Consider the following 13,303-nt stretch of genomic DNA (forward strand, 5'->3'; position numbering starts at 1 on the left):
GTTATGCAGTTCATTGTTAACTGAGTTTCTATCAGTTGTGAGTTGATACTGGGGGTAATTTGAGAGAGATGGAATATTTCAGGGAAAATGTAAAAAGGGGGATGCAAACTGTGTTTTTTAGAACAGGCAAGGGTGCAGGAACTTGTCATTTGTCCTCTTCCTCCCTTACTTTTCCCTTTCCCGAACAGCAATAGGCCATTTTACAGTTGTTTGCTCTGCGACCTAGCCTATGAATGGCTGCGAGGCTGCCGGTGACCTTGCATTGATACAGCCCCGACTGCTTTTATCATGCAAATTGTGTTGTTGTAATATTAACATTACAAAAGCACGGAGGTTTGTATCAAAACAGGGTCACCGGCAGCCTCGCTTCCATTCGTAGGCCAGGTAACTTAGCTACAACTGTAAAATGGTCTATTTTAGCAACCTCAGGTAGGGAAGAAGAGAGACCCTGGGGATGAGGTTGGTTCCCAGGGTCTCTGTCATCGAGGCAGATAGGAGAGACCCCGGGAACAAGGTTGCTGTTTTAGAATTGTGCCTGCGTTACCTATAGACCTCATTCCAAAATGGCCGTCAAAATGTTCTTTTGTTTTTATTCAAATTAGCCCTTGATGCCTCGTTCTTGAGCTGAAAATTCAAAAGAATATTTTGCCTTGATTGAGGCATCAAGGTCTAATTTGAATAAAAACAAAAGAATATCTAAATGGCGGCCATTTTGGAATAAGGTGTATTGTTGCCTGAGGCAGAAAATAAAGCTGACCCTTTTGCTTTCCCAAGTGTATGTTTGTCCGAATATGACAAAATATCAATGTTGCTTATTTCATATTTCAATTTCATATCTAAACATCAAGTTCATACTTTCACATCAAGTTGTTATATATATATATATATATATTTACATCAAATGATGTATTAAATTTTATACAGAAAGTTTTTCGTATTCATATCATGTTCCCAGATATTTATTTATCTTAAACAATTTTACCTCAACGATGCCGAACTATGCCGAATTTTTCATTTTTGCAAAAAACAGTCATGTCTAGTTTCCGTTAACATTTTCATAAATCAACAAAGCCTGGTGACGAACATTTAAAAAATGATGAAAGAGTACTTTCGTCAACATCTATGATCTTGTCTATATTCGATCAATGCACCGCGTGTCTGGAATACAAAAAGTTTAGTCTTAAAATACGTACTAATAATTATTATTGCATGATTATTGAGAAAGAAGAATTTGGTGCTAGGAGTAAGTACTTCAATACACTATAATATGGGCTACATGAAGTACGTAGAGTGCTGGGTCCATAGCCGCTGACTGATGTACTACGTATTCAGAGAACGAAATATCTGCGAATCCACTCGGCTATCGCCTCGTGGATCCACAGCTACTTTGATCAATAACGGGACAGACGCATGAAAAACTGGCATCAATTTGTTAAATATATAAGTGCGCAGTCCTACTCGTTCAAAAAAAACACAGGTGACGACGGCCCAGAATAGTGTTGCAATAATCGATACAGCCGTCTCTGTGGGAATCATGCAGCTTTTATTTATTCTCAAATATGTTCGAAGGAAAAATGTCCATTCCACAATTTGGATACTTAAAACGTTCTAATAAATTGGCGATTTCGTCCATAAAGTTGAGCAAGTTTTAAGTTACATTACTCGCCAAATTAACTTGAAGTCGATTTGTTTTCCCACCGGCCCACGGAGATTTAATTGTGATAATTTATAGGGTAAAAACTAGGTTCAAGTTAAACGGGAAAACTAGTCTATTGCCCTCCACTGTGTCTCATGCATTTTCTGTTAATCTGATTTTTCTTGTCGATTTTGTACTTTAACTAGGTACCAGTGGTCTTTTTTCTTTGCGTGTACGGGAACTCCGGTCTCGGTGAGTAAAACAAAACAACTTGAGCATGCGCGCAAGAAACCTCGTCGCCGCTCTAGCCACGGTTTGCTTCCATTTTTAAACGGAAATCTTAAAATCTCAAAAAATTTTGAGTAGTTGAGCAGATGCTAAAACCCCTAAGGACTCCAAGACTCGAAAACGAAGAAAGTAACCCAAAACCCTCAAGGCCTAACGAGGCCTAAAGTTGGTTTTTTAGGCCTAGAGTCTTAAATTTAAGGTTTTGGGTTACTTTCTTCGTTTTCGAGTCTTGCGGTCTTCGAGGTCCTTGTTTTCAAGACAACCCCGTTGTTAGAACCACATTAAGGACACAACTATCTACCGTTTATCTACAAATGGCTTTGATGATTGGACAATTTTTTCACAAAGATCCGCAAGGAAAAATTGCGACTACCCTAGCTCTACTTTGAAATACTCTTTGCGGAGTGGGAGAACACGTGATCATTTTGCTACAGCAATGAAATTATTAAGACACTTTAATGACGTTTCTAAACATTTCACTGCGTTCGTAAAGTGCGTATAAAAATATTACAATTCTATTAAAATCTGTTTAATTTCAAACAAAATATATTCATGAGTCATAATGTTCTTTACGACAGCAAATTCCTTCACTAAAAGGGCATCTCGCAAAACTTCGTACTATCTTTCGTTTTGAATCAACCATTTACTCTGTCAAAAATTAAGACAAGTGAAGAGCTTAGATTACGTATAAGCATTATAGAACTTTCGAAAGCACGCATTCTTTACAAGAGCGAAAAGATCATTTCAAGCCCTAGTTGCGCATAAAATTAAAGATGGTATGAACACAGTTGTATCAACGCATGAAGGAAAGAAAATCGTTCACGAATGTTCGCGATCTAAGTCTATCTTCTCGTGTCTGTTTAGTGTAATAGCTTCTTACTGAGCTATCGATAACATTCACAAGTCGGCAACATTACCAAGAAAAACATTCACTGTTTTCGAACATCAGCAAGACTTGATAACGAGAATCCGTTTCTGCGCAATAAAATCAAGCTTGCTCATCAAGCTACTGTGGAACTAACATTTAAATTTGGTTTACGATCATTTTCATTAACCATGAAATTTACGAAACTGTTCTTTTAATTAAATGGCCCCGAACGTGTCAGAATTACTCGGAAGTCTGTTGTGTGTCATGTGGCGGATCGTATCGCTTGGCTTTCCTCTCTCATTGATATTCTTCCTCTTTTTTCACAACCATAACTTCTTCACTTAATTCACCGTTACAAACATTTGGTATATCAACGCAGACTAATTGAACGGCCTCGCTGTGAGTACCCAAGTTCGCAGACGGATACAAACAATTGTTCAAGAGTTCTTGTTCTGTTTTCGTCAAGGGCGGTGGAATTTCCATGTCCTCAGTTGCGCCAACGACGTTTTCAGCCAAAATGACTCCGTGAACGATGCCGCGAGATTCAGAACCAATGGAATCGATGCTTTTCGAGATTGACTCGTCGCTGAAATAGACAAGCAGTGTTAGTTTACACAGGGAGAAATGTGAGAGGGAATTTTGAAATTAATACAAGGTAAATAAAATGCCTTTGTCATGACAAGAGCCGTTTTACAGCTGTTCGGATTTGATTGTTAGATAAGTGAGTTGAAGTTGAGGTACTAAAGCAGAGAGCAAAGGTGTTTAATTGTGCGTTAAAGCTCTATGACCACGCAAAAGATAGCTCTTGACGCTTTATCTGTGTTCTTCGCAAATCAACTTCACGGTAAGATTTTTACCATAATCATTCGAAAGAATTAATATCTGACATCTGTAGTGTTTCCGCTCAGAGGTCCCGCATACGAATGTCATTAATAAAAATGTGGCAAACTAATGTGTTTTAGAGGTTATCTTATGGATAAAATGTCCCAGCAGACTCAATGAATCGGATCCTGTCGTTGAAGAACACGAAAAGTCTGACATAGTGTGACAATAATTATAATCCAAATATAAGACTATAAACAATGGCTAACAACGACTTCCCTTTGAGCTATAACAAAGGTAGATCGATGATAAACAAAAACACGATAATTTGTATTTCCTTGCGCATACAAAGTAGATAATTCCCATGTTAACTCACCTTTTGTTCGAAGGGATTCTGTCTCGCTGACGTCGATTCTTGAACCAATTGCTAACTTGCTTCAATGTCAAGCCAGTCTGTTTGGCAATTAGGCGTTTATCTTGTGGAGCAGGATAGCGATTCTGTTCGTAACATTGCTTTAGCAGTTGACGCGATTTCTCTTTGAAGCAATAAACCGTTTCTTCGCCGTCCCATATTGTTCGCGGGAGCGGATACTTCCGTCTAATCCTGTACTTATCCACAGCTCCTAGCACTCGTCCTCGGAGATTTTCAGCTTCGCAGTAATGCGACTTGTACCACATATTCTGCAGCATTTCATGCGAGGAAGCATCAAATTCATGACTTTCAAGTATTGAGTACACTTCTCGAAATCTTCCGCGATGAAACGCCACGAAAGCTCTGGCTTTCAGTACACTCTCGGTTCCGTTGAGCAGATCGTTTGGGGGGAGTGAACACAGAAATCGAGCCAATCTTTCAAGATCTCCCGATTGTCTCAATGCATCGCAAACGCAAGCGACTTGATCCGCGGAGAAAGCCAAGTTTGTGGACTCACTTTTCACTGACGTAACGTTCTCGAATGACTCCATATTGTTCCGACCATCAAATTTCTCCAAGCATAGAGCATGCACAGACGGGAGCGTTTAAAAGGATTCCTTTAACTATTGAGGCAGTTTGTTTCTAATCAAGATCGCACCTTTTGATTGGTTCTCGCGTGCCCTGATCAACAAAAATCGGAAGTTGGTAGGTCACAGGGCCCCTTGACGCCATTAGAGGATGGGTTATTTGACAAGCGAGTTGTCAAAATAGCTCGAATTGTTTTGAAAGGTATCAAGCGTTGTTGATCAGGATTTCACGCCTTTCACGAATGAGAACAAAGGAACATAATTGGTAAAAGGGGACTTAAGTTTGCACACTTACGACAACAATACAAACTGGGCCGATTTATCGCATCGTTTCTTTTTTTAATTTTTTAATCATTTCTTTAGCGTGAGAAGTGTGCTTTGTGTATGGTGATCTCATTTCCTGTTCAGAAATGATGGATAAACCATGCTAATTGCTCCTGGTAAATGTTTGTTTAATCTTTGAGAAGACTTTAAATAACACTGTGCATGTTTTTCTTTCTTTCTTTTCTCAGAGAGTTAAAATATGCGAGTTGTCTTCCTGGCAGATATTTCAATCTTAATTTTTATAAGACCTGGTAAATCTATCAAAACTGACACGTTTAATTCATCGATTTAAAAAATACTATTTCTTCGGAACCTGCGACTTTCTTCAAACATGACAGCGATACAAACAACCTGTCAACTTGGTTTAATCTCTCTTACAAGGTCGTATAGTGCTTAGTAATAGATCTGAAAACAAGCCTCGCTTTTCTTTCGATTTAACAATGCTTGAAAGGCTCATTTACACTACAGAAAAGACTGGTTCCGGCCCCGTCAAAAAAGCGATACGGAACCATAACTTTTGTAAAGAATGTCGTAAATACTCTTTTTCCCTGTTTTATCAGAAATAACTCACTAACAGCGGTGCCAAACATCATATATAAACGCATCATCTGCATACATCTTCAGAAGTGACGGTTAATAAAAAATTGGAGTTTTAATATACAGGATCACTAACTTATTAACTATTAACTATTAAGTAACAATAGAGGCGACAAAAGCTAATAAAGACACTAGCCTGCAGAGCAGGCGTTTTTTGGCAGGCGGACGCTTGTTCAAGGTCTAAAGTTCGTAATGGACCGCCATACTTTGAAAGCACAAAGCCGCGGGTAGAGGGATTTCTCTCCCCCTCCCCCTCCCCCATTACCATTTCCTACTGTCCCCTCTCACTGACTGCAATTTTTTTGACTGGCCTCAGGCCTCTCTTAGATGTCGGCCAATAGTTCTTACCAAAACAAAAATAAGCCTGCTTTGGTCGGCTTTAAATCTTTGAGCAAAGGTGTCTCCTTTATTTTACAGTGAGTGTCGGATCGCCCTTTCGCTAAAATTTCAAAATGATCCCATTTTAAACTGTGACCAGTTGATGTAACATGTTCCTCAAGAGCCGATATATGATGACCGGTTTACACTAAAGAAAATTTTTGGCATGGCTGGTATGAAATTGGCACGGGTGCCAAAAAAGTGCTCGGCAAACTTTGTTTACACTAAACCATGTTTACCGTACCAAAAATACTGTACCAAAATTTTTGGGCCCACGTAACTTCTCTTGGAGACATGCGCAGTTCAACTATAATCAAGAACGTCGATCCGCGTGATTTTGGTGGAGAATGAACCGCCATCTTGTTCTATCCTAACCGTGCCGATTTTGCTCGGACTACCTTGCCGAAGGTTCCAGCACGGGTAAAAATTTTCGTTCGGCACGGATGAAATTTGGTACGGACAGGTTGTCTACACTGCAAATTTTATCCGAGCCGAACATTTTTTTTTTTTTGGAGACCTGTGCCAATTTCACCCGAGCCGTGCCAAAAATTTTCTGTAACTGTAAACTGGGCTTTAAAATGGTCAGTTTTTCTGTCATGCAATCGTCTTTTAGTTTTTCCGGTATAAAAATCATTGCAGTACCAACAGGCAGTTCTATATACAATTTTAGCCATTTGGCCACGCCTAAGTCTATCTTTGTAAGCAAGGAAAGATTTAATGTGACGAGTGCTTTGAAAAATTCATTTATACATGCACGAGACATATTTGTTTACCAACGATTTAAATTTGCTTTGTAGCCCTAAATAAGGTAAAACAAAGAAAACATTTTTTTGGGAACTGTAATGGCTGGGGTCAATAATAACAGCACAACTGGGGTAACCGTTTTGTGATAGCAAAAGACGATTGTAAGGCGCATCACTACAGAAAAAAATTGGGTCGGGACCCGTCAAAAAAGCGGTACGGACCCATAACTTTTGTAAGGAAATACTGGAGTTTCCTCAGTACCATAGGTCCATAAGTTATAGGTCCGTACCACTTTTTTGACGGGTCCGCACCCAAATTATGTGCCATAACAAACGAGGCGACGAGCAAATGCGGAAACAACGAAAAGTGAGAGTACGGATCAGATTTACTTTGTATTTTCGAGGAGTGAACGAGTCCCATTTAGTGTAAAGATCAGTGAAAGTTTTCTTTCAATAAATTGATGTTGAGGAGGTATGATTATGACGTTTGTAATAAGTACATCAAGAAACGGGATCACATTGTTTTCTTGAAACTCAAAAGTAAATTTGATGTTCACGTGGCAGCTATAAAATTGAGATACTGTAGAAATTGAATAGCATTGTCTTTACTGTCGAACAGAGTGAAAGTATCATCAACGTATCGAAACCAAATAGAAGGACGACCGATGTAATTAAGAACCCACTTCTCTTCGAAATGGCGCATAAAGATATTGGCTAACACAGGTCCTAAAGACGCCAGCGATTTGATCGTAGTAGTCGCCATCAAATGTGAAATGGCTCATCTTAGTGGCAAACTCTAGCAGACCCTTTAAGACAGAGCGAGCCATCGTCGGTGGATCGGGAATGGCATACAATTTGTTAAGACAAATTTGAATTGTCTCATCAAATGGAATGTTTGTGAACAAGGAACTGACGTCAAAAGAGCACATCACCTCATTGCTATGTTCTTACATCTTGGCCCAATCAGCAAAGCTCAAGGAGTCCTTGATAGTGGACCGATTTGTGGAGATGGGCTGAAGTATGCTCACAAGATACGAAGCCAGATTTTAATTGTACGTGTTCACAGAAGAAACAATCGAATGGGAAAGGGAAACTTTGAGGCGTGTTTACACTACAGAGCAAAAATGGCACGAGTCCGATAAAAGATGGAACGGTTTCAATCATTTTTGTAAAGAAACGGTGAACTTTTATCCGACCCGCTACGGGACCATAGGCGTCGTAGCGGAACGGATGATAAATGTGAGGAAAATAAATGTGAGGGATGTACCGCTGGCTCTCCGAAATGCTTAACGGATGACAAACCGTGGCTCTCCACACTCGAACACTGGCAAATACTTTACACATGCGCGCTACCACATCACCTGGGCAGTGGGGGCCAGGAACAGCCGTTTCGGCCTTGTCAGAACTAATCAGCATGAAGTAGCCGTTTGAACTCCGTATAGAAGCAGAAATACGCGTTTGAAGCTCTTACTCTCCACGCAGGTGAAATAAGTCTCCTTTCAGCGCCGTCCTAAACAACAACTGTGACATCGGCCAGACCCTTGGTAAACCTCGTTCCCAGGGTCTCTCTTCTCTGCCTCCTCAGCGACGAAGGAGACAGAGAAGAGAGACCCTGGGAACGAGGTTGACCCTGGGGTTGGTGTTTAAATGTGCAAACGTTACTTTTAACAAGGAGATCGACTTCTTTTATAACTGGAACAGAGGAGCCACCTTCTCGATAATAGAGAGCTTTAGATTCTAGGACGAGGACGAGAACGAGAACGAGTACGAGATTTGACTGCTCGTTTTTCGCGAAAATACTGAGAAGATTTATAACCCAGTCGAGTAATCTTACTCTTTGTTAGCGGTATAGGTTGCTCAGTTATTTTTATTGCTGGTAAATGCGCCTTTTTTCTGATCGAAAAATGTCAAAACTGCTACCGTGTTGTTGACTTGTTTTGACACGACGACATGTTTGCAAAACATTGCACTAAAATGACGACGGTATCACGTTTTTCCCGCCAAAATGACGCTGGTTTGCGTGCGCTCACTATTGTTCCATGAGAAATTATAAAATAATTAGTATAGTACGCGCACTCTGATTGGTCAATTGCTGTGTTTAGATGAGAGTATGGAAATACGGCTGGTTATGTGTTGTCAGACGCGCGTTTTGATTGGCTGGCAGGATTTATGAGCGTGTATCAAGAAAATCTGTTTCAATCAAGACGTAAAAAAAACCAGCATTTTCCTTCTTTTGTCGAATTATCATTGAGAAGTATAAAAGCAATAGAGGACTTTTTTCCGTGTTTCCATAGCCTCATCTAAACACTCGGGGGAGTTGGGAAAATTCTCGACAATTATGTAAACACTCGACTGCGCCTCGGGTTTGCATAACTGTCTCGAATTCTCCCAGCTCCCCCTCGTGTTTAAATGAGGCTATGGAAACACCGAAAACGTCCTCTATTGCTTAAATCTCGTACTCGTAGTCGTTTTCGTCCTAGAATCTAAAGCTCTGTAATCTCGACCCTTTCACTACACAGATGACGGAAACTTTAAGAAATTGGAAATTTTCTGGAATCGCATATGTAACGCAAGTATAGAATCTATAGATTACCACAGATTAAAAAATGCTACATAATTTACAGTTTTTTACATACATTACAACATTAAGTTAAACTAAGGATTACAATATGAAAAATAGCGAGTGGTGAGAATACCTGAGAAAGACAAAAGCAAGGACACAACAAACTGCAAGCCCGATTAAATGCATGCTCCAGGGCTCCTCTACCCTGCGAGCAGTTGGTTTCTCCTACGCTTCCCGAGAGAGAAACCACTGCGAGCAAGCATTTGATTTTCCATCGAGCATGTGCGAAGTACGTCACACCCCTCGTGATGTATTTGAAGTCAATTCGTCTTATTTCGCGGGAAATCTTTACACAGCAGGCTCGTCCCGACACAGCAGTTACGTAGCTGAACGCACGCGCAAGCGCCAAAACAAGTTTACTAACTCGTTTTATCGGTTTAATTTCTCTCTCGGGAAGCGTAGGAGAAACCAACTGCTCGCTGGGAAGGGCTCCTCTGTCCTCACAGAAATGTCGACGCTATCGACGTAAGTTTTATACAAGCGTTTTGAATAATAATAATATTAATAATAATTTAATAACTTCTAGAGCGGTATTCACTTTCATTGATCACCAGCGCTTTACAACTTAAAATATTACAATAAAATTCAAATTAATAAAACTAATTACATGTATATTAATAAAATAGAATATTTATAATAATGATAACAAACTTAATTAGTAATACTAATACGAGTGAATATCAAACAGGATACGCTTTAAAAGCTACACGAAGTAAATAAGTTTTCAGCTTACATTTAAAAATAGTTGATGACTGAATATCACGTAATTCAGCCGGCAAACTATTCCATATAAATATGGAGCGGCAGCACAGAAAGATCTAACAACTAAAGTGACAAGTATTTTCCCTTTAGGAGGGTCTAACAATAAACTTTGATTTGATCTAAGATTATATGCAGATCTACTGATGATATACTGGGGCGCCAACCATATTTAAAGCGGTTTTTTACTCTATGATTTTAGTCTCTTGTCTCCCTCTAGCTTACAGCCTTGGAGGTGTAGTTCTTTATTCAAGCATTTCTTTCCTTTATCATTTTAGTCTCTTCTTTTCCTCTGGCTTACAGATGGCAAGCCCAAGCCTTAGAGGTGAAGTTATTTATTTAAGCAGTTTCTTCCTTGGATGACTTAGAAATTACGATTGAGTGTCATTTGTTACGAACTTTGCGAGTACCCATTTCGAATTTCTCAAGAATAGTGTGCAGTAGCAAAAATGCAACATACTAGTACCTTGTTAAAACCAAAATATGTTCGCTCTCTCCGCCATTTGTATTTATTTATTTATTTATTTATTTATTTATTTATTACAGATTAACTCCACTAGAATACAAGCAAATAATAAATTACAATAAAATTGATAGAGACTGCAAAAGAAAAATTGTGAAGAAGCTAGGAGACGACCAAAACCGCTGCTGATGCACCCACCATACAAAGGATGAACCCTCTAATTAACATATAGAAAAATTGTGTAGAAGTATAAAAATAGATGTTCTAGTTATCCTTAATAAAGCTCAAAACATTCTTTTTAAAAGTTTTAATACTATTTGATTATCTAATATGATTAGGTAAACTATTCCATTCATCAACAATACGGTTAAAAAAACTATTTTTAAAACCGTTAGTTCTGCTAAAATTTGGGACAAGGTCCTTTGGGTCATTTTTCCTCAAATTATAACCCTCCTATCAGATAATGACAACAATTTTATGTACGTTCGATTGACCTTATTCCGGAATAAGAATACGTGGAGTGATGATTTAAAACACCATGTGTGGCGTTTTGCAACAACAGGGATAATAAAGATATGTTTAAAATAGCATTTTAGCAGATGTTTGACAATATTAATGTGAATCTCCGCAAAAACGAAGGATTTCTAACTTCTATTCCATGTATTCCTATTCCGGAATACGGTCAATCGAACGCGCCCTTAATTTAGATAGTCTAGTATCATAATCATCATCAAACCTAGTGATCCATCTGGTAGCTCTTCGCTGAACAGCCTCAAATTTATCAATGTTACGTTTAGTATAAGGGTTCCAAGTTTTACATGAATATTCCAATAAAGGTCTCACAAGACTGCAATAAAGTGTTCTCGTATTGTCAACATCATTTAAAGCCCTACAAGTCCTTTTTACCAACCCCAAAACCCTATTAGCCTTAGCAGTTATTCTATCTACATGTTGGCTCCATGAGAGATCACTAGCAGTAAACAATCCTAAATCTTTATAAACATTAACACATTCCAAAGGTTGACCTTTAATGTCATACTCCCCGGCTAAGGGTGACTTTTTCCTGGTTATTCGCATTTCTTAGTATTAATTGTCATCTTATTCATCTTACACCAATCTGATATTTTATCTATGTCACTTTGTTTCACTGCGCAAGTTCTTAATTTCGAAAAAAAACGACGCCGGCCGCGAGAAAGTTGTCTAAATTAAAATATTATTTCCCTTTACTCGATTTGCGATTACTCTACTATCTCGCTTGGCTTGGAAACTGTGAGTACACATTCCAAGAATAAATTTGGTGACAATGGATATTTAGAGAGAAAAATGAAAATAAATCGTCAGGTGCTCCCCACATGACCTCAAATTTGATCCTTTCACGTCGTTAGGGAGCTTAAGCAACGACAACGGCGACGGCGACGAGAACGTCACGAATTTGCAAATTTAGTGGGTAAAAACAATTGCTTTGCACGCCTTGCACGTGCGTTTTTCACTTTTGTCCATTTCGTTGCCGTCGTCAGCAAAACAACAACGTGAAATAGCCAAGTTTTTGGTTTTATGAAGAACGTCAGCACCTGAGGATAAATTTTCAGTTTCTCTCCTAAAATGGAGTGCCGTTCCGACTGGTGTCATCTTTGAGGAAATACCACACCCTTGTCATATTAAAAACGTTGAAATAGTCACGAAGCGATTAAAATAACGAAAATTAATATTTAAGAGATGACGTTCTCGTTGCCGTCGCCGTTGTCGTTGCTTAAGCTCCCTGTTGTCAAGACGAGAACGGCAAAGAAATGTATTAAAATGTAAAACGCACGTGCAGGGCGTGTAGATGTATTGTTTTTGCTAATTAAACCTATTGTTATGTGGCGTTATCGTACCCGTCTTTAGGGAGCTTACGAAACGACGACGCCGACGGCAACGACGACGCTACAAAACAATAGGTTAGTGAGCAAAAACAATGGCTCTGCACGCTCTGCACGTGCGTTTTACATTTTGGTACATTTCTTTGTCGTCATCTCCTAAATGACGACGTGAAATGACCAAATTCAAGGTTCTGTGGAGGACGTTTGCACATGACGATGAATTTTCAGTTCTCTCTCTACGCTTCCAACCCACTCATGCCAGTTTAATTCCTCGACAGTTACTACACATTTTTACCGCGAAACGGCATGAAATAGCTTCGTAGTGATATGAATAACGCCAACTTCTTTTTTTAAATGAGGTCCTCGTAGCCGTCGTCGTCCTCGTTTCGTAAGCTCCCTTTTGTCTTCGTAACGACAACCAGAACGTTATGATTTTCGCTTCGCTTTTAAAGCTGCATTTCTGCTCAAAAAATCTCGCAGCTAAGAATATGCAAAAATCATGTGCCATGTGTATTATAAGCTATAGACTAATTTTAGTTTCCTAGTACACCTTCTACCTTTAAATACGCTACAGTGGTCAAGGTTTCACTTCTTAATTAAAGAGCCCTGACCATAATAAACAACGGTCTTGTGAAAGATACATTTTTCTGCCGTGAGATAGTACTAAGAAACAGTTAAGCGTGAAAAGGTCTAAACACAAATACCAGTGGCTAATTCTTCAATTTCAAAACCGTAGACACAGCGTGTGTAAGCATTCTTAACAAAGCGTGCAAAACCTCAGTTAATATTTGTGCACAATCGATGCTACCTTCCGCCGTCCTTCACAAAGACCTAAAAGACAACAATATCCTCCTTGGGAGGTCAAACAGAGCTGTGATCATCGACTATAGGAAGAGTCAGGAAATTGCGAAAACACTCATAAGGTACCTAAAGCTAGCTGTGAG

The 13,303-nt window shown here is 39.2% G+C and overlaps 1 protein-coding gene across 1 annotated transcript; it reads right to left on the reverse strand.

The window, feature by feature from the left end:
* Positions 1-2,361: 2,361 nt before the first annotated feature.
* On the reverse strand, positions 2,362-4,666 carry LOC138049802 (homeobox protein SIX6-like). The gene is made up of 2 exons (XM_068896231.1): positions 3,991-4,666; positions 2,362-3,378 (listed from the first exon to the last, which is right to left on the reverse strand). The coding sequence occupies exons 1-2, from the start codon at positions 4,575-4,577 to the stop codon at positions 3,090-3,092; spliced, it is 876 nt and encodes a 291-aa protein (XP_068752332.1). The 5' UTR covers positions 4,578-4,666; the 3' UTR covers positions 2,362-3,089.
* Between the last annotated feature and the right edge of the window lie 8,637 nt (positions 4,667-13,303).

This window comes from Montipora capricornis, chromosome 5 (assembly GCF_036669925.1).
Source record: "Montipora capricornis isolate CH-2021 chromosome 5, ASM3666992v2, whole genome shotgun sequence".
In the NCBI taxonomy this organism is placed as follows: Eukaryota; Metazoa; Cnidaria; class Anthozoa; order Scleractinia; family Acroporidae; genus Montipora; species Montipora capricornis.